This window comes from Neomonachus schauinslandi, chromosome 4, assembly GCF_002201575.2.
Source record: "Neomonachus schauinslandi chromosome 4, ASM220157v2, whole genome shotgun sequence".
Taxonomy (NCBI): domain Eukaryota; kingdom Metazoa; phylum Chordata; class Mammalia; order Carnivora; family Phocidae; genus Neomonachus; species Neomonachus schauinslandi.
The window spans coordinates 151,682,250-151,709,999 of record NC_058406.1 but is presented as its reverse complement, the minus strand read 5'-3'; the positions used below and the strand labels follow the sequence as shown (position 1 = coordinate 151,709,999).

At 35.6% G+C, this 27,750-nt stretch overlaps 1 protein-coding gene across 2 annotated transcripts in view; it reads left to right on the top strand.

Moving 5' to 3' along the window:
- The window catches only part of RNF19A (ring finger protein 19A, RBR E3 ubiquitin protein ligase), a 53,765-nt gene that overhangs the window by 11,759 nt on the left and 14,256 nt on the right, over positions 1–27,750 (top strand). For both annotated transcript variants that reach the window (XM_021688698.1, XM_021688697.1), the window contains exons 2-3: positions 11,762–12,529; positions 24,493–24,701. In XM_021688698.1, coding sequence (XP_021544373.1) covers positions 11,856–12,529; positions 24,493–24,701 — 883 coding nt within the window. In that variant the 5' untranslated portion in view covers positions 11,762–11,855. The remainder of the gene's footprint in view (positions 1–11,761; positions 12,530–24,492; positions 24,702–27,750) is intronic.

Below are 27,750 nucleotides of genomic sequence, written 5' to 3'. Positions count from 1 at the left end.
TCCGCAGGAAGCCTACTTCTCCCTCTCCCACTCCCCCTGCTTGTGTTCCCTCTCTCGCTGTGTCTCTCTCTGTCAAATAAATAAATAAAATCTTTAAAAAAAAAAAAAGCTGTACAGTAAATTTATAATTTAGAGATAATGTATACTTAATGTTAGGCTAAGATTTCCTATGACAGCATCATATACACACTCAAGAATACTATATCTCAGAACCTAGTTGAAGATATACTTTGGAAAGCTGTCAGATGTTTTCAAAAAAAATTTATACAGATTTCCTCTTGAGGAAAAGACCATGCAGCGCAGGGCAGCTGGAAATCAAGCAGAAAGTCAGTCTTACTGGTTTGAGGTGTCAAGGAATGAAGTTGGGAGTGCCAGAATTGCTGGAAATTGACAGATTCCAGAAAGGAGGGAGTTACAGTAGGAATGCCTTAAAATCCTGAATTGTGCATGGAAGATACCACTGAGCTCAATGGAAAACAACAGCTGTAAGACTGAAAATGCTGACTAGAGATACTGCAGCTATCCTTAGCAGGGGAGACAATTTGGTTTTTGATTCCTACCAAATTAAAGGGGCTTGGTAAACATGTGTTCTTCAAGACCCATTCTAAAATAGTGTAAACCAAGCCTCCACAAGTCCAACTTGATTAGCCATTGATTTAACTGTCAGGTATAATACAAATCCTTACTCTTCAGGAGAAGATAAACTCTTAGAAGTCTCTACAACATCCACAATATCCGGTTTTAATAGGCAATTACTAGAATCAGGAAAATATGACTTAATGACAATACCATCTCTCCCCAAATGGTAGCAGAAGCTAGTATTAGCAGAATTAGCAGACTTTAAAAAGCAAGTGTAATATTTTCAGTGACTTAAAGGGAGAAGCATGATAATGACTGAACAGATGGGTAATCTCAATGGAGAAGTGGAAACTTTAAAAAGGAATAGACATTCTAGAACTAAGAAGTCCAATATCTGAAATGAAAATTTTACTGAATGGATTTAACAACAGATTGGAGAATGGCAGAGGTAGAGTTGGTGAACTTGAAGATCAATTAAAAAATATTTGTCAATCGAAAGAATGGAGAAGAAGCATTACAAAAAATGAACAGAGCCTCGATGGCCAACGGGACAGTATTAAACTATCTAACATATGAATGGCAGAAGGAGAGATGAAACAGGGTAAAAAATATTTGAAGAAGTAATTGCCAAGAAATTCACTTATTCAATTTAAAATCAATTTCAAATCCAAGAACTTAAGTGAATCCCAAGCAGGATAAATACAAGGAAAACCACATCTAGGCACATCTTAAACTGTTGAGTATCAAAGGTAGAAAGAAAATATGGACTGCAGCTAAAGGAAAAAAAGACACATTACATACAGAGGAATTAAAATACCAATGAAGGATGACTTATCAGGAATGATGAAGGTTAGAAGACAATGGAATGACCCCCTTTAAGTTCGAAAAGGATAAAGCTGTCAACCTGGAATTCTGAATTCAGTAAAAATAACCATAAAATATGAAGGTGAAATAAGGACATTTTTCAGATAAACAAAAGTTGAGAGAATTCGTTGCAAGGAGACTTGCATACCAAGAAATGCTATAGGATGCCCTTCAGACGGAAAGGAAATAACCTCAGGTGAAACTTGGATCCTCAAGAAGGAATGAATACCGAAAACGGTAGTTGTATTGGTAAATAGATTTCATCCTCTGAAAAGATTTTGTAAGCATATAAAATGATAAAAGAATTTACAGAAGAGCTAGGTAGATGTGACTAAATAAAAATTTTAAACCTCTTCAAAGTGTTAAAAAATTAAAGGGTAAATGTTAGGAAGTAAATATTGAATGTTTAAAATCAAAGAGGAACATTAAGGTTCCAGTGTAAAAATGGACAAAAAAATCATTGTCCATGAACAGATAAATCACTGAAGAAATAAGACAGTGTGAACAAATGTTAAATTTGTTTAGTAATCAAATAAATGGAAATTGTACTATTTTTTGTCACTCTGAAAAAGCTATTGAAATAACATAGGATGTTGGTAAGAATTCAGGAACTAAGCACCTTTCTGACTGGTGGTAGTACAAGTTGGAACAAAACAGTTTGGTAGTTTATTTCAAGAGCTTGTTTTAGAAGTCCATACCACCTAGGTAGCAAGAATTCATACTAAGATGTAGCTTATTAAATAGGTGGGAGTTGTGGATGAAAAAGAGATTATCCAACAACTGGTGTTGAGGTAACTGGCTAGCCATTTAGAAAACATCAAATTTTAATCTCACTTGTTGCTAACATTAAAATGAAATGGATGAAAGATTTAAGCAAAAAGGTAAACTATAGAAGTACCAGAAGGAAACACAAGAGCATTTTAAAAATACACTCTTGGAGTAGGCAAGACTCTTCCAAGACAGGTATAGAACCCAAAAGTCATAAAGAAAGATACGTGAATTTGAACTCATTAAGAAAATTTGAAATACCTGCATTGGAAAATTGCCATAAAATCAAGTACAATTTTTTAAAAATATTTTTGACACATAAAAGCAAGTGTTCTTTACATATAAATAGGTTTTACACATCAGCAAGGAAAAGTCCCAACAGTGGGATATGAGCATGTGGTTAGGCCATAGAAAGTGAAATATAAATGACTTATAAACACATGAGAAATACTATAAATATCTTTCCCACCAAAGCAAATGTCCCTCTTTGTCTCCTGGTCTCACATATAATAGCAAATATATAGCCATTGAAATGAATAAGTTTTTTATTCCTCATCTTCTTCCCAACTTCCCAACATAAGTGTTTATTGCTGAAGTTTAATAGCCTGTTATGCTTTTTATACAGAATACAGCATCTAAAATAAAAAGTCTTATTTATCTTCTTTCTTGACTCTTTGACTTGAATATAAGATAGCCCAGTCTTCACTAGTAACCAAAATTAGTGAATATAGAAACTCTGGTAGGGATCTCTGTGCCTATTTCCTCTTCACTTAAAAACAAGAAAATGATTTTATATTTAGCTGTTCTCTTCAACAGTGCTAATGTTGTTCCATGCTACTTTCGTTACATGCAAGTTTTTAGAGGTGCATCTCGAACTTAAAGGGGGTCATTCCATTGTCTTCTAACCTTCATCATTCCTGATAAGTCATCCTTCATTGGTATTTTAATTCCTCTGTATGTAATGTGTCTTTTTTTCCTCATCTGGGTGTCAAACACCTAAAAAAAATTGAAATTAGAAGTTGTAGGTACTTTTTTTTCACTTAGTATTTAGACCATTAACACAGAATTTTTGGATTTTCTCTATATTTTAGCCTTTCCAAGGAGAAGAAACCTAATTTTAGCTGAATATCAGAGGCAAAAACAGGAGTGTAAAGGAATTTTCTCTTGGGAAGTGCTTTATTTTCCGTAAACTTTTTTGCCCAGCCTTCTACAATTCCAGAATACCTTCTCGTTAGTTTTAAATTATTTAGCATGTGGGTGGCTATTAGGTGCTATTGAAGTGTTTATGATTAGGAGATGTTTAGTAGGAGAAATCTTAAATCTATAATTCTTTTTTTTTTTTTTTAAAGATTTATTTATTTATTTGAGAGAGCGAGAATGAGAGAGAGAGAGTACATGAGAGGGGGGAGGGTCAGAGGGAGAAGCAGACTCCCTGCCGAGCAGGGAGCCCGATGCGGGACTCGATCCCGGGACTCCAGGATCATGACCTGAGCCGAAGGCAGTCGCTTAACCAACTGAGCCACCCAGGCGCCCCTTAAATCTATAATTCTTGAAGGGACATAGTGTCAAGATACTTAACATGTTTTATTTCTCCTGTAGCACTCGTGGGATAAAGGTTCTTGTCTTTTCACAGTGTAAAAAGCTGGATATAGTTTAATAAGGATCGTACATTGATAGCAAACCAGAAGTAAAGATATGGATAGAATCCTCATTACTCATTTCCACTTATGTGTAATCTGCATCACAATTTATTTAGCCAGAGTTTATTAGGCATCTGCTGTAAGTTACACATTGTGTTGGGCACTAGGCATACAAAGCTTGTGTTACATTTCATTTTAGCTAACATTTAGTATAATGCCAGATTCTGTTAGGTACTTTCAGCACATGTCAACTTCACTTTATTTTCCTAACATCTATTTGAAGTGAGTGGTATCGTCCATATTTTGTAGTGGAGATCACAGACTCAGTATTATACTTTATATAGGGATTTTATAACTAAAAGTAGCTAAACCAGGTCTTGAGTCCCAAATTCTCTTCTTTATACATCCAGTACTGGATTTTTTTTTTTTTTAATTTGCGCCTCCAGATGCACTCTTAACCCATCTCTGCCTTGCTCTGTGTACCAGAGGGAGCTGACTTCTAAGAACTGCTTCATTTGGGCTCCTTTGTTGGACTTAGCCAATGTGAGGCATTGGCAGGATATTGGAGAGCCACAGAGAGAAGCCGGATATTGTTCTTCCAATTGCTATTGCACAGCTCCTCTTCAGTAATTGTTCCTCCTGCCCCTTCATTCCGAAGGGTGGTAGTGGGTTCCTGAGTACTTTGCCACCCCTGTTTGGTTCCTTTAACCCTGCCCACACTTTCTTCAATGTGCCCTTCAGTTACCTATTTGAGAGTGCTTTGTTTTTTGCCAGGACCCTTACTGATACATACAGCCTTTCTTAAACTATGGGCTACTATTTGTGTGGATTTGAGCCTTCTGACTGTTCTTGTCTATCCTGTGTTTATAAATTGAGTGTTAAAATCTGGTACATATTTTCATTTAAATCAATATTGTAATTGTTGATTAGATGCTTCAACTGGAATGCTCAATTTCTGTAATCTTTACAAAGTATAAAAAATAGTGTGGTGTCAAATTAGATGTATTTTATGAGTCAGTACAAAGTTATCAGCACTTTTACTAAATCTTTGACACATGTTGGTAGAAATACCTTTGTTTTGGGCCATTCCTATTTCATAATCCCTCACATATTCTCAAGAGATAGAAAAAAGTAGGGGCACCTGGGTGGCTCAGTTGGTTAAGCGTCTGATGATTTTGGCTCAGGTCATGATCTCAGGGTTGTGAGAATGAGTCCCATGTTGGGTTCAGCACTGGGCGTGAAGGCTGCTTTAAGATTCTCTCTCTCCTCTCCCTCTGCCCACCCCCCCAAAAGTAAAAAAAGTAAGAATCGAGAGACCTTGACTTTAAAGGGATATGAACCCTGAACTAGGGAAGGTTAGATGAACAGGTGCGGGTCTCTGTCCTTCTCAATACCAGTTCTTCAGTTGAAGTCCATTAGAAGGTCAAAAGTGGGGCTCCTTTGCCAGCAATAAAACTAGTTCAACCATTTTTTAAAAGATTTTATTTATTTGTGAGAGACATTGAGAGAGCATGAGCACAAGCAGGGGGAGCAGCGGGCAGAGGGAGAAGCAGGCTCCCCGCTGAGCAGGGAGCCCAGTGGGGGACTCAGTCCCATCCTGGGATCATGACCTGAGCCAAAGGCTTATGCCTAACCAACTGAGCCACTTAGGCGTCCCTCTCCAGCCATTTTCTTTAGGGGCATGAGTGTGTAGCAGCAATTGGTAGTCTTGGTTACTTGTTGGAGTTATGCTATACTGAGAACGAGGGAGAGGAGAGACCTTTCTCATTGTTTAATTAACAGGTGACTAGAACTCCTTGTGACATTGATGTGACAATGATTATGATTGTAGATACTTAGTTGAAAATACATACTTTAGGGTCTACTTGTGTTTTATTATTCTTTTCTGTTTCAGTAACTAAACTCTTCTAGCGTCTTTAATTACAGATCCCTGCTTTTATTTTGGGTATTCCCACTAAGCCAGTAACCATAACATTATGGAGCCCAACTTCAGTTATCTTTTCCCCCTCACTGCTTTGTTATCAATGCATTACAGCCTGATAAATCCTTTTGCTAGTACATCAATTTGAAGAGCTTCCAAGATTGGGGGTTATTAGGAGTTGAGGATATTTCAAATTATGTCATTAGTACATTCACTGCCTTTCATCATCTGTTCCTGCTCTGAAATGGTATGAACTATTCTGTTATACTGTGTAAATATCAGTTTTTATAATCTGTATTTAATACAGTAGACCTGATATTTCTCTTTGTAGACCTAGTATGAACTAATTGGACTGTAAAAAAAAAAAAAATAGAACACATATGTGCCTAGGAGGTATGACAGTGAAATAACAACACTGATGTTTTCTTGTGGTTATGGAATAGTATCATCACTTCAATGACATTGTGTCATTTTAAGAAATACTCATTTGGCATTTGTTCATGATGTTTGTGTTCATGACACCACCTTGGCTCTGTTGTATTAAAGAAAGCACAAATATTCAAGTTCTACCTTAAAAAGCTTATTAAAAAATTAAAGATAATCAGGAAAAAAGTAAACAAAATGAAGTTTCATCTGAGTTTTAAAAGTTGAGTACAATTTGGTTAGGAGGAGAGAAAGGGAGTGGCATTTCAGACAGGAGGAATGGTTTGAATGAGACATGGAGTTGAAGGATAGTTAAAGACTGGCCCCAGATGATGTGTAAGATGTAATTGTCTTTTATTTTCTGAGATAATTTTTTGATATCCTGATAGTGACTAGAGAAGTTGTTTCATGAAGGCAGCTGCAGGCAGATAATGGTACTGAGGCCGAGGTATCAGGACACCTGAATTTCCCTTAACCCTATCATTTACTTACCTTACAATATTTACTCTCTCTGAACTTCAGTTTTCCTATCAAATAAGATTAATAAAACTTTTCTATCAAACAGTGAGGCTTGAATAAGACACAGATAAAAACACGCTATAGTGGTATTATTATATACAACATATTTTCCCTTCTTTTTCCAACCTGCAACCCAGCCATTTGTTTTAAAATTCAAATAATATTTTTGTCTTAATGGTCTGTGCATTTCAGAGGCAGAACATAATACAGATTCATATAGTTGATAGTTTACTTCAAAAAAAAGTTGAGTTCAAAAAGAATAGTACTATATTAAATGATGCAAATAATAGGTTATTATTTTTCACTGGAGAATGAAGTCAGCTTTTTCTAAAAATAAGTTCCTGAATCACTGAAAGTTTTTTTAATTTCACACATTTTGTCATCTCTTCAGATTGGCAGAATTTCTGTAGTACTTTTTTTTTTTCCTTAGTGGTTTAGGGTGTAGTCTTAGAAATCCCAAGTTAGCCAAAGTTCCCTTGATTGAGGCATCCCCAGTACTCTTGAGTTACACACTTATAGACACTCCCATGGATTATTTCTGCAGAAAGACAGTCATTAAATTATGTGGATTTTTAAGTAAGTCTCTCTCGTCATCTCTGTGCTATAGGTTAAGGGGTACCTCACCATAACCCTTGTAGCTGACAATGACTAATAAACTGAGTTGTTTGTTGTTTTTTAAGATTATTTATGTATTTATTTGACAGAGCACAAGAAGGAAGAGCTGCAGAGGGAGAGGGAGAAGTAGGCTCCCTGCTGAGCAGGGGCTGGATCCGAGGGGCTGGATCCCAGTACCCTGGGATCATGACCTGAACTGAAGGCAGACGATTAACTGACTGAGCCACCCAGGCGCCCCCTGAGTTGTTTTTAATGGAACTTTTATTTTTTGTACCTAAGGTAATGAAAAACAAGGAGCTTTGTTTCAGAGGCAAGGCCTATGGAGTTTTGTTTTTTAAGTGAGAGTGTTTTAAGTCTCCTTAGTATTAGTGGTTCTTAATCAGAGTATGCCACTAATTTACTGACCTCAATATAAAACACACAAACTCTGGACCCCGTCCTTATTATGATTGGTTAGCTTTAGGGCAAAATATGTTTTTTGTTATTGCTTGTGGGGTTCAATTAGTTTTTTTTTTAACTCTAAGTAGTGGATGATCTGATACAGTTTTAAACTCTGCAGAAGGCAGAAAGTCAGTACTAGATTGTACTTTCCTAGGTAACCATTGTCAATGGTTTCTTAATGTTTTTCCAAAAATTGTGTATGTATATGTAAGTCTGTGTGGATATGTATTTTCCAAAAATGCGCTCACATTATACACACTATTTTGCAGTTACTTGCTTAGCATTATATAGAGAGTGCTTTCTATATCATTGCACATAAATCGTGGCTGGTTCATTTATTTTTACCAGTCCCCTGTTAGACACAGGTTATTTTCAGGTTTGTGTGGGTTTTTTGGTCTTGTTTTGTTTGCTTCTATCAACTAGGCTACAGTGAATTTCCTTGCACATTATCTTTGCACACCTTTGTCCTTATATTTTCTGAAGGATAAGTTTTACATGTAGGATTGCTGGTCAAAGAATACTTCCGTTTTGAAGATTAATAGATAATGCCAAATTGGTTCCCCCAAATTGTGCTGATTTGCACTCCTCCCAACAGTATATGAGATGTTAACAGTACACGCTCACCAACTCTTTATAGCCTTTGCCAATCTAATGTGCACAAAGAGGGTATCTAATGTTTGAATTTTGTTTCTTTGTGGTGGTTGTTAAAAACTGTGTCCAATCTAATTTTTATAATTCTTTTTCAAACATCCTTGTATCTTTGTTATCAGGTTGTATATCTTTTTCTTATTAATGTGTAAAAGCTGTTTGTATAGTAGGGAAATTTTTTCATTGTTATACACGTTTTTCTAATTTATCATTGGCTTTCTACATTATGATATTTTTTACCACATAGAAATATTAAAGTTTTAGTATTCAGGATTTGTTTATTTTTCCTTTGAGGCATATTTGTGTATTTGCACAATGTTTTAGAAGGATTTCCTAAATAGGATGAACACATGTTCCAATTTGCTCGTTATCCTAGTTTAAAGATTAAGAGTACTTTAAAGTACACCTGGGTGGCTCAGTTGGTTGAGCATCCGACTCTTGATTTTGGCTCAGTTCATGATCTCAGCATTGTGGGATCAAGCCCCATGTCCAGCTCTGCGCTCAGCAGAGAGTCTGCTTGAGATTCTCTCTCTCCCTCACCCCCCACCCCTGTGCGTTCTCCTTCTCTCTCTCTCAAATTAATAAATCTTAAAAAAACAAAACTTCTATTCACTCTTACAAGGTTCTCTTTTGGAGAAAAAAACTATATGGCTATCAAGTTTCTTAAAGTGTGTATTTTGAAAAATTTCCCAGGTGATACCATAAGTACCAATTGGTTTACTATTTTATTTTATTTTTATTTTATTTTTTTTTTAAAGATTTTATTTTTATTTATTTGACAGAGAGAGACACAGCGAGAGAGGGAACACAAGCAGGGGGAGTGGGAGAGGGAGAAGCAGGCTTCCCGCGGAGCAGGGAGCCCGATGTGGGGCTCGATCCCAGGACCCCGGGATCGTGACCCGAGCCGAAGGCAGACGCTCAACGACTGAGCCACCCAGGTGCCCCGGTTTACTATTTTAAGTGACAAATTCTTATGATAAGTTCCCCAAGATAGATTCCCTCTCTAGTTCTCTTCTATGATAAATATATTTCACTGTGGAGTATAGAAGACATTTTGAGATGCAAGTTAAAATAAAAACATGGAAGAAAATATGCAGAAAATTTTAGTAGAACCTACCATTACACCCTGTATTTTTCTCAGAATTAGCAAAGAATGCTGCAAATAATGGGAAGGTATAAACCGATGGACAGGAATAATGTTTGCCTGAGTGAAATGTTTCTCTAGATTTTGTGTTGGGAAATCAACACGACTTTCTCAAGGATATGTGTAGATACCAGCTCAAGCTTTTTTTTTTTTTTTTAAACTTTGTGATATAACAATCATTCAGTAAAGTGTATTAAACATGAGTTTGTACATCAGTGATTTATCACAAAGTAAACATACCTTTGTAAACAACTACATATGTCAAAGTTCCCTTTGTGCCTCCCCACAAAAGGTAGCTATACTCCTGACTGCTATCATCATAGATTAGTTCTGCCTGGTTTTAAACTTTATTTAAATAGAATTATATATACAGTGTGCTGTCTTTTTGTGAGATTCATTCTTGTTTTGTGTGAAGCAGTATTTTGTTCATTTTCATTGATTTCTAGTGTACTAGAATGTGAATATATACAATTATATTGTTGGAAGAAGTGTGGGTTGCATCTAGTACTTTGGCTTGTTATAACTAATGCTGCTGTTGATATTGTTATGTATCTCTTTTTTTTTTTTTTTTAATTTTTTATTTATTTTTGAGAGAGAGAGAATGACAGAGAGAGAATGAGAGGGGTGAGGGTCAGAGGGAGAAGCAGACTCCCTGCCGAGCAGGGAGCCCGATGCGGGACTCGATCCCGGGACTCCAGGATCATGACCTGAGCCGAAGGCAGTCGCTTAACCAACTGAGCCACCCAGGCGCCCCTTGTTATGTATCTCTTGATGCATGTAGGCATTCATTTCTCTTGTGTAGTTATTTCTAGTAGTGTAATTGGGTAACAGAGTATATGTTCGATTTTGGTACATACCGTTAAACAGTTTTCCAAAGTAGTTGTGCCATTTTACACTCCCACCAGCAATCCACATCTTTGCTAATACTTGGAAATGTCAGTCTGAAATTTAGCCATCCTGCTGGGTGTGTATCTCAATGTAGCTTTAATCTGTATCTCCCTGATGACAAATGCTGTTGAGCACTTTTTCTTTTTTTTTTTTTTAAGATTTTATTTTTATTTGAGAGAGAGAGAGAGAGAGAGTGTGTACGAGAGGGGGGGAAGGTCAAAGGAAGAAGCAGACTCCCCACTGAGCAGGGAGCCCGATGCGGGACTCGATCCTGGGACTCCAGGATCATGACCTGAGCCGAAGGCAGTCGCTTAACCGACTGAGCCACCCAGGCCCCCGAGCACTTTTTCATATCCTTTTGTTAAGTGCCTGTTAAATCCCTTGCCCATTTTTCTTTTTGATTGTCTGTTTTGTCTTGATTTGTAAGTGTTCTTTCCGTATTCTGGGTACTTGGTCCTTTATTAGTTACATGTGGCAACTGTCTTGTCCCACTCCCTTAATACTGCCTCTTGAGTTTATTCCAATTTGTCAGTCTTTTCTTTTATGGTTATACTTTTGTATGTTTAAGAAGTCTTTTCACAGAAATATTCTCTTCTGTTGATTTCTAGAAGCTTTATGATTTTACTTTTCATACTTAGAGATCTGTGAACCAACTGGAGTTGATTTTTATGCATGAGGTGAGCTATAGGTTAAGTTCCTTTTCTCAGATGGTAACCAGTAAAACAATATTATGTTGTTTGTTTTATTTTTGAAAAGGCCTTTGTCACCTTTGACCTAAATCAAGTATCCCCATATATGTGGACTTCTTTTCTGGACTGTATTCTGCTCCATTGGTCTTTGTATCTAGCCTTGTGATGTACCACAATGTTCTCTTAATTCCTGTAACTTTATAAGTCATCGCATCTGGCAGGGTAAGAGCACATACACACTTTGGTCTTCTTCAAGATTGTATAAGCTATACTTAGTAACCCTTTGTATTTGCATGTATATTTTATTGTCAGTTAAAAAAAAATCTGAAAAGCAGTGGGGAGTCATTGAGGTCTCAGTGAAAATGATCAAAAATTCTTAATGAGATTTTAATAATGGTAAGGTTAGTTCAAATCCAGAATATTAAGATTAAAGAATACTTGTTTTAGTGTTCACTGTATATTCTTACATTCTCGTGTAGACTACTCAGTAAATTGGTCATATTAAAAAAAACTCTAATGATTAAAGAACATACTGGTTTGGAGTTTCATAGTAAGGTTGTAAGTTTATTTTAAAAACATGCAGACTAAGAATATTATCTTGGTGTTGTGTTTTGTTTTTCAGACCATCTATGGTAACAGTCTTCTGTAAGTCAAGCTTTTTCAAGAATTCGCTGAAGGAACCAAGTAGGATTTTCTTACATCATGACTTAATCTGAATGCAAGAACGAGAAATAGGTTTTATCTCTAAATATAATGAAGGGCTGTGTGTAAACACAGACCCTGACTCAATTCTAATGAGCATTTTAGACATGAGTTTACATCGGCAAATGGGTTCAGATCGTGATCTTCAGTCTTCTGCTTCGTCTGTGAGCTTGCCTTCAGTGAAAAAGGCACCCAAAAAAAGAAGAATTTCAATAGGCTCTCTGTTTCGGAGAAAAAAGGATAACAAACGTAAATCCAGGGAGCTAAATGGCGGGGTGGATGGAATTGCGAGCATTGAAAGTATACATTCTGAAATGTGTACTGATAAGAACTCCATTTTCTCTACAAATACCTCCTCTGACAATGGATTAACTTCTATCAGCAAACAAATTGGAGACTTTATAGAGTGTCCTTTGTGCCTTTTGCGGCATTCTAAAGACAGATTTCCTGAGATAATGACTTGTCATCATAGATCTTGTGTGGATTGCTTACGACAATATCTAAGGATAGAAATTTCTGAAAGTAGAGTTAATATCAGTTGCCCAGAATGTACTGAACGGTTTAATCCCCATGATATTCGCTTGATATTAAGTGATGATGTCTTGATGGAAAAATATGAAGAATTTATGCTTAGACGGTGGCTTGTTGCAGATCCTGATTGTAGGTGGTGTCCAGCTCCAGACTGTGGGTAAGATTTTGTTTGGTTTTTCTTGAGTTAATATTTTTTCTGTGGATAAATAAGAATTAGCTGTTACTCAAAAGAAGAATCTTAACATGTCAGGTGATTCATTATTCAGTAGACAAACTTACATTGAGTGCATACCATGTGCCAGGCACAATGTTACATAGATGCTAATGGCAGGAATATTATCTTAGTCATTTTTATATTGTGTCTCATCACATACTCATTTGAGCATTTTCGGAAAAGGGATAAGATGGTAGAGTACAGGGTGCCTGGGTGGCTCAGATGGTTAAGCATCTGCCTTCGGCTCGGGTCATGATCCCGGAGTCCTGGGATCGAGTCCCGCATCGGGCTCCCTGCTCAGCGGGGAGCCTGCCTCTCTCTCTCTCTGTCTCTTATGAATAAATAAATTAAAAAAATCTTAAAAAAAAAAAAAAAAGATGGTAGAGTACAGGATCTAGTTGTGGGCAAAATTGATTATCCCCTTCATTTGGAAAATTGTTATTTTAGTGTAGCAGATGAAATGATCAGGGGTTTTGTTTGGTTTTGGTTGTGGGGGGTTTTGATTGTATAAACTCAAATAACCCTTTCAAAAGACACACACATAATGTGTGCCACAGTGACATGTGTTCATGTCAAGGGTTACTAAGTATAGCTTATACAATCATGACATAAGTATGGCTAGTCTCAAGATTTAAAATAATTTTGCTTATATATTTGATCATTATGCTAATAGCATATTTTCTTTATAGATCATTTACTATGTAGGGTTGTCATAACTAGGACTAAACAGTCATATGCTTTTCAAGAATAACAAAAGCTGTGAACACTGGATGTTATTTAGCATACCATTAGCAAGCTAGAGATTATGTATAATTAAGAGTTGGGGAAAACCCAGAACTTTCAAGATTATTGGGTATAGGCCGAAACAAGGGTGGAATGTGAGTTTAGTTTCTCAGATGAAGTTTCAGGGTTCATCATCTGAATCAAATCTATTATTAAAAGCTTGTTGAGTAGCAACTTTTCAGATTTCATCTAGCCTATCTCTCTCATTTTAAATGAGAAAATTAATAATATGTTTCCAGCCTTTGCAAATCCCAACCAGTTTTCCCAGGTATAACTAACACGTAACTGTCCACCAAGGATTTCAGTGGAAATAAAGCATTAAAAAATTACCTGATTATTTAAAATTTTATGAATTCATTAGTTGTGTGAAGGACTTAGAAATACTATTCATTATCACATTTAAACTGTGCTTTCCTCTAATGCAGGGAGCTTGTACTAAAACATAAATAATAAAATAATATGTTAAAGATACTTTCTAAACTGGACCAAGGTTGGCTGTGCTTCGAGGTATATGACAGAAGCAAACTCTGGGATCCATGAAGAGTTAAACTCTCAAGAAAAGGATTGGAAGAAATAGGGATAATGGACAATACCTTTAAATAACTTGAGCAGGAGACAGTGTCCTGTCAAAAGAACAGCTTGGATCAAAAGATCACTCTTGGTCCCATGGACGCCTTGGGTCAGCTTGGATCAAAAGATCACTCTTGGTCCCATGGACGCCTGCACAGCGTTTTCACTGGTGCAAGCATGCACATTTATTAGATTTCGAGTTGGACAGCAAATTTTAATTAAAAACACTTTTTGCAAATCATTATAGCAGATATTTAGCAAGAATTCAGATAGTGAGGAATATGCCATTATGTTGTGTTTTGTCTGGATAAAGAATGTGGTTTTCTAACTATCATTCATGGAACCCCAGGGTAAAAAGTACTTCACAAGTTCTTCAAGCATTTAATAGTTTTAAAAGAAAAAGTTTGAAAATGATGGCATGAATTAAAAGCTTAAGTGTCAGAAGCTATGGCCCCAAGAGATTGAGACAGTAAATCCTGGGCACAAATTTTCTGTTCACTAAATAGGTATATTCTCTTGAGCTGTGTTGATTGGTCATGTGTTCCTAATGGATATCAACTGTATCAACTTAATAGAACACAATAGATACAGCTGACACAGATTCTTGTGTATATAAGAATTTGATTTTAGGGGAAACATGCTAAACCAACTGGGAAAGGATTGATTTTTCAACATACAGAATTGTGAAAAGTACCTATTTGAGGGGGAAAAAATAGGTTGTCACTACACATAACACACCAGAACAAAATCAAAACAGATTATAAAGGAAAGTTTTATAAATAAAAGGAAAAATTTAAACTTAAAAAAATATAGGTGGGGTGCCTGGGTGGCTCAGTTGTTAAGCATCTGCCTTCGGCTCAGGTCATTGGGATCGAGCCCCACATTGGGCTCCCTGTTCAGCGGGAAGCCTGCTTCTCTCTCTCTCACTCCCCCTGCTTGTGTTCCCTCTCTCTCTGTGTCTCCCTGTCAAATAAATAAATAAAATCTTTAAAATAAATAAAAGAAGATACAGGTGTAAGATTAGCTCACCTGCTGCCATATTATTATTAAAATTGAATACACATTTACCCTGTAACTTAGAAGATCCACTTCTAGTGAAATACCTTGAAGAAACTCTTGTGTGCCTGGAGACATCTAGTTAGGAGACATGTCTAAGAATGTTCATAATAGGGGCACCTGGGTGACACATCCGACTCTTGGTTTCAGCTCAGGTAGTGATCTCAGAGTCGTGAGATCAAGCCGCGCCACCACTCTGCACGTAGTGGGGAGTCTGCTTGAGATTCTCCCTCTCCCTCTGCCCCTCCTGCTCATGCACTCTCTCTCTAAAATGAATAAATCTTTTAAAAAAAAAATGTTCATAATAGCAAACAAGAAAAAAGTGTTCATTAACAGTAAAATGGATGAATATATTTAGTTTCATGGTTGCCTATTGAAAGGAGGATGTGAACTTGAAGGGGCAATCAAGGGGCTTCTAAAGCCACTGATAAATGAGGTAAAACATAGGTTCTGATTTGCCAGAGATAGTTTAGTTTATGCTTCTGCTATAATTTTTAATTGCATTACCCTTCTCAAGTGTTTCAGCTTAGGTTGTTAATTATATGATCACCCTACTAATACTTTTCTTAGTTTGTGTGGTAGATACAGGGGTATTTGTTTTTATATATAAATCCTTTTTGTGTGGGTGACATTTCTCAGTAAAATTTAAAAATGTTTCATAAACTCATACTTTGGGTTATTGTTGCCCATTTTCTTCTTATTGAGACTTCATTGTCAGAGAATAAAATGGCTTAGGGGCTCAATCGGTTAAGTGTCTAACTCTTGATTTTGGCTAAAGTCATGATCTCAAGGTTGTAGGATCTAGCCTTACATTGGGCTTGAGTGGAGTCTGCTTGTCCATCTTCCTCTGCTCCTCCCCTGGCTCTCCCTCTGTCTGTCTCTTTCTCTCAAATAAATGAATAAAATCTTTTTAAAAAAAAAGTAAAATGCCTTAATATTCTAAATATTTTGGAGAAGATAAATGTTAACTCAAGTATAAAATATAAAATAATAGAACCACTTACTTTAATAGATTCTGTTATTATGAAAACAACCACTTGATTGTTATATAAGTTTAACAAAGAATTAGCCTTGATTAATTTGACTATAAATTAACTCTTGGTTTGGTGGTTGTCAGTAGTCTTACCCACAAAGGACAAAGAAAACATGTCAACATTACTTTTATTTATGTATTGTCATTTATATTTGACTTATGTTGTCTCTCTAGATTAAGAGCATATTTTATATACTTGATTACACTGTAGGCTTTATAGTTGCGTTACACAGAAACTGTCAGCCAGTAACAGAAAAGTTGTATGTGTACTTTGAAAACATGGAATACTACATAAGCCTTCATGAAAGGTTTCAGCTGTACTTGCCATGCACATGTAGACCTGATTTTAAATCTCTATCCTGTCATGTTGTTGTAAGGATTGGGTTAGACCTCCACTTTTATTACTAGCATAATTCCTAGGACACAGCAAGTTTTTTGTAGCTCTTATTTATCATTCCTTGTGTCCATTTCTGAAGTTTTGCCTTAATTTTTTAAAATCAGTCATTCAAATACTTTATGCACCTGTGTGCCAGGTACTTGGAAATTTGATAATAAACAAAAAACAAAAATCCCTGCCCTCTTGGAACTTATTAAAATCTTTGAATCCACAGAGGGACATATTTTATTTAGAATCCATTTATTATTTAAATATGGCATAAAGAATACTGGTAAATATCTGATTGTTAGGCAGTGAGTAATAGAAATACTTAGCCAGCTAGGACCATTGGCATGTATGTAGTATTTAACCCTTTCCGTTGTACAACACACTTGAAAGGCTTTTTTCTAGAAATGCTATATGTGAAATTACGAATTTTTTTCTTTTGCATTTGATATTTATCAATATGACCATTTTCTGTATCTGACATTAATTTTACTTAAACATGTAGTTTAACACACTTTGAGAAATATTGCCCTTAGCTTAGAGTAGAAAGAAAAGCTGACCTGGTTTCTATTTGAGATCTCTCAGGGTTTCTGACCTAATATTCTTTCTACTCTTCTGAGGGCCAGGACAAATTAAACTTGTTTTAAAAAGTATTTCGGAAAAGTCTTCTTGAGACGGAGCCAAACCTGTGTGCTGTGATTTAACCAGGGTGAGGTTAGCTAAACTGCTTCTATAACATGCAGTCTACACAGGTTCAGAGAAGAATCTGGCCGTGGCTAGGAGAATTGTTGGGTTGAGGTGAGGGCCACATAGGAAGGAATGCATAGAACCTGTCTTGAGTAAAAATACCTGATTACCTTCTGCCCAGGAAGCCTAGTTTATACATTGTAGGCAGATAGCAAAAAGTTGGCATTTTAGTTTTTGTGATCATGTGTTTCATTTGGCCACCCTTCTTCCAGCATACATTATCCCTGTTATCTCATGTAAGTGCTTCTGACTTTGCTGGGGAGCTTTGAATATACAAGAACATTTATTATACAAGAATATAGTTAATGATTTAATAAGGTCTGTGAGCCTCTCGAGGGCAAAAAAGAATAAAGTATTTGATTTTTCTTTGTAATTGCTGGTTAACCCATGCTCAGTAAAGAGTTGTTGAATGAATCAATCTGACTGTATGCCACTGACATAACTCATATATCTTAGGAACTGTCAATAAGCCATTTTATTTTACTTTTTTTTTTCTTCAGTAAGCCATTTTAAAGCAATGTGATCAACTGTAATCAGGTTTGTGTAGTGTCAAACTGGCTGACATTTTAATGATTCTAAATCTGGTGGAAGATACTGTTCATAATGGATTAAAAAAAATGGGGCCATTGGCTTAGGAACTAAATATATATCTTGAAATTCTAGTTGATTTCCATATAGCTCTTATTTCCATCCTACAAATAAGGGTTTTAGCCATAACTTGACCATCTTTTGACATGCTGGAAATGCTTTTGTAGGCTGACCTTTTAGAAATTTTATACAGAGAACAGATCCAACTTGTGATTTTCTCCAGAGGAAACAAATACATGTGACTTAGAAAACAGCAGGTTTTGTGTATAGGGAGCCATAATGAGTAAACTGTGTTTCAGTGGAAGTTGTAATTCATAACTAGTGACAAATTGTATCTGTTAGAATAGGCATTTATAAAAGTATTCTAAGAGTTGGAGCTTAGAGTTTGAAAACTGCTTGAGCTGAGTTTGCTCTTTTTAGTTTATTCTTCCTAACCATAAAATTGATCTAGATATATTTTAATGCTATGTAATTCAATATATTCTGCTGCTACACCAGACATTGTTAGTTGATACTAAAATTTTTGGTGGTTTTAAGGGAATCAATAAAAATAACATTTCCCTCAAACCCTCAATCAGAACCAAGCTGATATGATAGGAGACATGTCAGCTCTCTCTTACTAATTAGTCTACTAAAGAATGTGGCTTTAGATATGCAGCCAGAATGGCTTGCTGACACCACCCCTAAATTAGACTGACTTCTCCAAATAGTCTGGGCAGTTCTCGACATCTCCCCTGTAGCATGTAGTGGAAAGGACAACAGAAGGCATCCTCTAGAGGAAGCAGCTCCTAAAAGAGGGAACCAGGAGATGAGCCTAACATTATCTAGACCTCCCAAACATTTTAAGCAAGTCACTCCTCTATGGAATAATAGTAACTTCTAGCAAGTAGAAACATGAGCCTATTGATTTTTGATACAAAACTGGACTTTCCCCCCTAACTGGATCAAATAGTATTTATGATTATATTTTCTTTGTTCTCTAAAGGTTGTGTTAAAGCTTTACTTTTGGGGGGTGGGGGGAAGGTATCTTTGACTCCTGGATAATCTTCATTCTTTTTTCTCATTTTTTAATTAAAATTATTGGGGAGTGGTATGTTTTTCTTAGGATTAGATTTCATGTTAGGTATAGTTTGTTCTTTTTACTTAAGTAGTTCCTTCATAAGGAATTTGCTGTAGACACAATATAGTGTCTCTACCTAGCTGGTATCCCTACTTCCTCTGTTATCAATTGTGTAATTTGTAGAACTCTAGTACTGTGAAACTCTCCCAGGAAATAGACGTCATGGTGAAATAAATTCTGGAAATAGTGCATACTATATACTGATCACTGGTATGTTAAAAATTCTTTTAGCAAATCCTATAATTAAAAATGAAAAGGTACTTTAATTTTGCTTAGCATTTTCCTAACTTGACCATTGAGTACTTCCTTAGTATAGACCTCCTGTTGCCAATCCAGTGAACAGAAAATATTTCTGGAAAGACTGCCTTATTTCAGTCCCTATTTATCTTTCCCACTTTCTTCCTGTCCCTCCAGTCCTGCTAAATAGGAAGGTTTAAACATTTTTAAGTAGATAGAAATGGAAGAATAGAGATGGAAAGTAAGACTTGAGTTAAATAATGGGTCGTAGAAGGAAATGGAGCCATCTTTTAAACCAAGATTTGGATACTGTTCAAGCCAAAGATGTTAGGTTAACTAGTATTACTCGGTTATCCCTAACATTCTGCAGAGGGTGTTCTTTTCCCACATAACACTTAATACACCAGAACAGAGACACTCCTGAAATTGTTCTTTAAAGGAAGCATTTTATATTTAATTTAGTTTTACCATTTGCTTCCATTGTAATTTGACAGCTGTTTTCCAATGAAAATAAGTTTGACTCCCACACAATGAAAATCCTCTTCAAGAGGCCTAATGTTCTGTTTTCAAAATATGTGACTGCTACATTTAATTCTTGCTGTATTATAGAATATGCCTAACAAAGTTATTATTAAGATTGAATGTTTATGAACATTTACTTAGTAAGTACTCAATAACTGTTAGCATAAGAAAAAACTGATAAACTACCTTACCTTTATTCATCAAAAAATCAAAACAAAACATTATATACATGAAAATAGGATTACCATACCACCCTGAACGCACGGATCTCCTCTGATCTCGAAGCTAAACAGGGTCGGGCCTGGTTCGTACTTGGATGGAAGCCTATTTTTCTTTGTAACTTGTACAGATTGAATGGGACTTGAATGTTTAATTCTGGGGTAGGATCTCTCGGCTTTTTCTTTAAAAAAGAAATGCTGGGGGGGGCGCCTGGGTGGCTCAGATGGTTAAGCGTCTGCCTTCGGCTCAGGTCATGATCCCAGGGTCCTGGGATCAAGTCCCGCATCGGGCTCCCTGCTCCTTGGGAGCCTGCTTCTCCCTCTGCCTCTCTCTCTCTCTCTGTCTCTCATGAATAAATAAATAAAATCTTAAAAAAAAAAAAAATGCTGGGAAGTAGTATAAAACAAGTTCGAGGTACTTTATCTCTAATATTTGAGTACATATGATGATTTCCCATGTATGAATTCTGTTTCCCTTTCCCTGCTTTCCCCTACCTCTTTCTGTCCCTCTTTCTCTCTCTCCACAACACACACACCCCCACACAGTTTTATTTAAATATCACAACTCTTTTTTATTATTATATCCTAATTTCTGAGATGCATCAAACCTACATTTATTTTCAACAAATGACCAGACATTAAATTAATATTCTTCTGGGCCAAAGTCAAATATCACTAATTAAGGTGTGATGAACTTATGGGATACAAAAGTAAATGTAAAATTTTATTTTAAAAAATAATCAAATGTTAAATACTGACATCATCGTGCAGGAATGCTAGTCTACATGTTAGCTGTTTAGTTTGCTCCAGATAATTATACTGCATATTTTAAAAATCCAAATAGGTATTCACTATTTATAAGCAGTTATTCTCAACAAGCTTAAGTCTCTAGACTCAAAACTGTAAGGAATTTTTATCTTCAGGCAACTTGTGAAGCTCTTTCGAAGCTTGATTATTGAAAATAAAATGTGTTTTGAGACCTCTGTTTTCTTACCATACCCTTTCATGTTTTCATGGATATTGTATCAGATGTGGAAATTCTCTTGTCATGAAATTTTAAAATAGCAAAGTTGACATTCTGCTTTTCATTCTTGTCAAAATGTGAAGAATTCCCTAATAGGACTTTTTCTAAAGACTCTTAGCTTAAATCATTAATTAAAAATTAAGTCAGTTCTTAAGTTTGTTTAGTGATATGATAGTATACTGAAGAACCTATAAAGCTTAGAATTATGATATAACCTAATTTCTATTAATCTACCTTGTATATTTTTATAAATATTTATTTACTCAGAAAGGCTATATTCCTCCTAAGTTTAGTTATAGCACTCTCAGTGTTCATATTAATTGTAAATCTGTATCCCTGTTTAATGATTTGAAAGTTAAGGGTTTTTTTTGTTTTTTTTTAAAGATTTTATTTATTTATTTGAGAGAGAGAATGAGAGAGAGAGAGCACATGAGAGGGGGGAGGGTCAGAGGGAGAAGCAGACTCCCTGCTGAGCAGGGAGCCCGATGCGGGACTCGATCCAGGGACTCCAGGATCATGACCTGAGCCGAAGGCAGTCGCTTAACCAACTGAGCTACCCAGGCGCCCTGAAAGTTAAGTTTTTATCTAAATTTGGCTTTCACAGTTCTCACTAATAATTACTGCATTTTATTCTTCCAACACAGTGTGCATTTATACTTCAGTAAAATTTCACCATAGGAAGCAATAAGATTTTTATTCTCTATCTAGAATGCCTACCAATGTTTATTTTGTTTAAGAATTATTTCAGAGAGCGAGAGAACGCAGGGGAAAGGGCAGAGAGAGGGAAAGCATCTCACGACCCTGAGATCATGACCTGAGCCAAAACCAAGAGTCAGGCACTTAACCAACTGCTCCATCCAGGCGCCTTCCATACATTATTTATATTGATACAGAAAGGATAGTAACTTGTGTGATCACATGGCCATTAATCAAGCACAGATGCAGAGGTACTAGAATTGTCATTGAAATGGTGAATTGCTTGTTTGGCATTCTAAAGATCAAGGATAAAGCTGAAGCTGATTTTGGCTGAATACTGAGGCTGAGCCAAACTTCTTTGAATCCGTGTTTTATGTTTTGGGAAAACTTAGTTGTAAGGATATTACGCGATTTATGTGAAACTATACAGATAATAAGTGGTAGAAGTGGAATTTTGACCAGGTAGCCTAAACTTCTCTTCTGCCTTTATAAATTGTGACTGACCTTAAAAAACAGTTGGTCTTAGCATCATTGTCCCCTGCCCACACACAAATTTCTCCATGTCCCTTTTCTTCCCTCCTTCCTTCAAGAAAAGTTAGGATAGAAAAGAGTTTTAGAAGAGAATATCATGGGGCGCCTGGGTGGCTCAGCTGTTAAGCGGCTGCCTTCAGCTCAGGTCACGATCCCAGGGTCCTGGGATCGAGCTCCCGCATCGGGCGCCCTGCTCCAGGAAGCCTGCTTCTCGCTCTCCCACTCTCCCTGCTTGTGTTCCCACTCTCCCTGCTTGTGTTCCCTCTCTCGCTGTGTCTATGTCAAATAAATAAATAAAATCTTAAAAAAAAAAAAATCATTTCCTTCCTTTTCAGTGAAATTACTATTTTAGAGACTGCTTAGGATTATAATTTGATAGAAAATAAAGTGTAGAGTCTTTGAGGACTTTTTTTATTGATAACTGCCCTTTTATTGATAACATGAATAAGCCCTCAGGGAAATTAAACTTTGCTAAATTACCCCATGTTGATATATAAATTGCCTTTAATTTAATCATGCTTGAAGACATTTATGATAGCGATGGTAACTGGAGAATTGGCTTATCAAAAATAAAATGGGAATTAAGATGTAAAATTTAAGTTTAAAAGGTAAGATACTAAGGAAGCAACAGGTCCAAAAGCAGAGGAACTTCCCGACTCTTAAAATTTTCTAATTTTACAGATTATCTTGAAATTTAATAAAAATAGCAGTTACAGTTACTATTTAATTTTAATTGCCAATAACAAGAGGACCGTGAAAACTCCCCTAAATTTCCAACCAAAAGGAAATGTTTGATACATAGATAAGACTTGTTTGTGTCTCTTTCAAAGAGAACCAGAACCCCCAGACATTTTTTATGGTAAGTTTTATTGAGATAATTGTAGATTCATGTGTAGTTATAAGAAATAATAAAGAGAAATCCTGATCCTTCAGTTTGCCCCAGTGGTGGTACCATCTTGCAATGCTGTAAAACAACGTCACAACCAGGATATGGGCATTGATATAATCTACCAATCTTATTTAAATTTCTCCAGTTTTACTTGTGTTACGTGTGTATGTATATTTATAAATATACATACATGTGATAAAATGTGTATTTTATAAATATACATACACGTGATAAAATGTGTATTTTATAAATATACATACGTGTGATAAATATACATATGGTGATAAAATGGTTATATACCATTTTATCACCATACATTAGTGTATTCACCACCACGTGGTACTGAGCCATGCCATCACAACAAAGATGTTTCCTATTGTTCTTTTATAAATCCATCCACCTCTCTCTCACTCTTTTGCTTTCCCAACCCCATCCCTAATCACTGGCCACCTCTAATCTGTTTCCATTTGTAAAATTTTGTCATTTCAAAACTGTTCTATAAATGGAATCATACAGTATATAACTTTGAAATTGACATTTTTCACTCAGCATAATTCCTCAGACATTTATCAGAGTTTAGTGTATCGATAGTTTCTTTTTGTTGTTGAGTAGTATTCCATATATATGCACTATAGTTTAAGCATTCACCTAGTGAAGAATGACATCTAGACTGTTTCTAGTTTTTGGCTTTTATGTACATGTTTGTACATAAGTTTTCATTTCTCTGGGATAAATGTCCAAGTGTGCCCAGAATTTATTTTAAGTGAGAAATTATTGAAGTGCCAAAATATTAACTCAGAGAATAGGTATTAGGGCTAGTCATAAATCTGTTGTCAGTCTTTTAATCTGAAGTGAAAAAACAAATTTTCGAATTGAGAAAATCAAGTTCATGTACTTTTTGGAAGGAGACTGGCACCAAAGAGCACTTTTACTGTGCATCTTAGAAACATTAATATGCGAATTTATGCATAAATACAAGATAATCACAAAATTTATGAATTACCACAGTTTGCCATTAACTGATAGGTGTAGCTGATTCACAGTCATTATATTTTTAAATGAGTAATATTTTAATCTTTCTGATTTTAAAAGTAACAAGTAATTATAAAAATCAGAAATATATAAATATATAAAGAAGAGAATTAGAACTCTAGTACCAGCAAAACTACTGTTAAGATTTTTGGTGTATTTCCTTCTAGTCTTTTTTGTGTGCATATAATACTAATTTAATTTTTATAAAATTGGGGTTAGGTTAACTATACAGTTTGACATCTTAGTTAAAAATTGAAAGAAGTTAAAAAATTGAACTTTAAAAATGTTTTTAGCCATTTGTATGTCTTCATTTGTGAACTGTTCATTTTTTCCCCATTTTTATATTGATGAGATAGTGTTAGGGTTTATGACTTATTTGCTCATGTATAAATAGAAAACTTTTTCAGTTGGATAATTGTTTTACTTAATATCTCTTCTTTTATCTCCCGTTTTAAATCATTTTTCTTATTCTTCGAAGATATGCTGTGATAGCATTTGGATGTGCTAGCTGTCCAAAATTAACTTGTGGGCGAGAAGGCTGTGGAACAGAGTTTTGCTACCACTGTAAACAGATTTGGCACCCCAATCAGACCTGTGATGCTGCTCGACAAGAGAGAGCCCAGAGCTTACGTCTGAGAACTATACGTTCTTCATCCATTAGTTATAGTCAGGAGTCTGGAGCAGCAGGTATTTATGTTTAACTTTGTCTAAGAAAATATTTGACACAAACAGAGCATTATAGTTACCTTAATAAAAAATGCAGTATTCAAATAGTTCCTGTTATTACCTTTCCTCCCTTCAGTTTTCAGAAGTGTTTTATGTGTTGTTAGTATTTCTGTCCCAGAAGCACTCATTCTTTACTGTGGAAGAAAATGGTATTGAGGTTGGAAAGATTTTATTGTAAAAAAAAAAAAAAAAGGAAGTGCCTTGGTGATTGATGTAACTGATAACTGAGGATGGTCTGAAAGTGTTGTTTATAAAAGTATATTATGCAAAGCTTAGCAAAGATTTTTAAAAATCATCTTTTATTTACAGATGTCTCATCTAATTCCAGGATCAAGGATTCAGAATCATACCTTATGGGACACTAAGAATTTTGTGTCTTTGGCTAAGAATTTTTAAATTACCTGGGGATCTATATATGAACAATGTATGCATCTCCTAAATCTCAAAAATTAAAAAAAAAATTCTGAACCTCTTAATGTTCTTTGAATAAAAATTGAAAAATTAATATTTCCCATTTATAGATTCTGTTTATTGGAATTTCAGTCATTTTTAGAAAAATACTTTTCTCACTGATTGTAAAATGGAAAAACTTGGAAAATACAGAAACTTGTCAAGAAAATCATTTACATTCCTACTAGCAGTATACTGAGATAGTCATGTACTTCATGCTATTAAAGTCAGATTTAAAATTAAGTAAACTTTAAATTCAACATCTAATACTTTATACAATGTACACAGATTTTCATGCTAATTTGCTCATTGACTTGTTTGTTTCCTTTCCTGAAGATTTGGAGTGAACCTTAAAGGTATTAATAATAATTTGTAGGTATGGGTCCAGAAGTAATTCAGAGGAGACCTGATATACCTAAACTGTACCCTCTAGGGTCAGCTGTAGCCATGGAGTGGTCCATTTGGAAACAATATTCCTCTTTTCTAAGCGTGGGCATGGGTATTTATTGATTGGTTACAGGACATATGTATTGAGTAAGAGCCTGAACTCTGGAATCAGTCTGTCTAGATTTAAATCCTACTTTTTCCACTAATTCTGTGTGACCCTGAGCAAGTTGTCTCATCTATAAAATGAAGATACTAATAATACTTATGTCTATAAGGTTGAAACATTTCCTGACACATACTAGGTGCTCTGGCTATTTCAGGTAGAGAAACTAGAGAAACTAGTCACCTGCTAGAGATTTGTGTTTGTTATTAATTTTAAAATAAACGTCATGATTTAGTCATCCAAATGAATGTTGATCTTTCTCACTGTATTCACTGTGGAAGATTTTATGTTTATTTCAGCAGTGCTACCCTGGAATGCCTTGTTGGTCATAACCTTAGATCCCAATACAGCCACTTAAATTAACTTCTTAATGTCAATTTGATTTCTGGAAGTGACCAGAAGTTCTTTTGGAGCTAAGTCTAACAACTAGAATATCATACCAAGTTGAATCACTGGTTTGGGGTGGATCCAAAGTAAGATGTGACTATATATGATCATGAGAATGTTTTTTTTTATATATATATATTAACTAGCATTGAAAGTAACTATGAAAGAAAAATTTCCCAAGGGATTTGAGCCAGGTAGTAGCACTGTTGGAATAAATATAGCTTCCCAGGGTGATTATTTTAAAAACTTCATTTGGAATTTTTCCATGTTCAGAAATCTTATAATTCTGAAAATTTAAAGTGTATGCATTTTTACCTCCAGTCCTCTAAAAATCAAAGCTCTCAGGACAAATGTTTATGTGATAGTTTCTTTTGACGAATCTCTAAAAAACTTGGCTACTCATTGCCTTATGGGGAAAAAAGGAGGAAAGGGAACCATCTAAAATGATTTTATTAATTCCCTTATTCCAGATATCTTGATATTTTTTTGTCTCCTGTTATCATGATACATGTATCATGTATCATGATACATTGAAAAATTGGCTGCACTTTTAATAATTGCTTGACATAATGATAACAATTAATTGGCTCTTTCTGATCAGTCAGCTGAAGATAAATAAGTATGCTTAATCATCTGGCACATTAAATAATTTGTATTATGACAAAATTATCTTTAAACTGTAACAGTATTACATCTACATGAGATACTTTCTTATAACTACTAGGGAGTTTATGCACTTGGAGTTAACATTTTAAATGAACTATGTATTTTTCATTTTTGTTACTGTGTTTTCCCCCTTTATTAAAAATATATTTAGGGGCGCTTGGGTGGCTCAGTCGTTAAGCGTCTGCCTTCGGCTCAGGTCATGATCACAGGGTCCTGGGATCGAGCCCCGCATCGGGCTCCCTGCTCAGCCAGGAGCCTGCTTCTCCCTCTCCCACTCCCCCTGCTTGTGTTCCCTCTCTCGCTGTCTCTCTCTCTCTGTCAAATAAATAAATAAGAATTTAAAAAATATATATATAAATATATTTAGGGGCGCTTGGGTGGCTCAGTTGGTTAAGTGGCTGCCTTCGGCTCAGGTCATGATCCCGGGGTCCTGGGATCGAGCCCTGCAGCGGGCTCCCTGCTCAGTGGAGAGCCTGCTTCTCCCTCTCCCTCTGCCTGCCTCTCTGCCTACGTGTGCTCTCTATCTCTCTGTCAAATAAATAAATAAAATCTTAAAAATATATACATATATATTTAATTGGCTTTTGACCCCCATCTCTGTCTCCTACCACTACCACCCCAAGAGATAACCACTATTAACATTTTGTTTAAGTCCTTACAGGTAATATGGTGGGGGTAAGAAAGTTTTTGAACAAATTTTGAGAACTGTATATTGTTTTGTAACCTGTTTTTTTTTTTCCCTAACATGACAATAACCCATATTTTAACCGTAAATAGAAATATAATGATAAAAAAAAAAAGCCTTGCCAGACATACCTTAAATAGAAATCGGAAACTTTTTTTAATTTTAATTTTTTTTTTTAATATTTTATTTATTTGACAGAGAGGACAAGTAGGCAGAGAGGCAGGGAGAGGGAGAAGCAGGCTCCCCGCTGAGCAGGGAGCCCGATGCGGGAC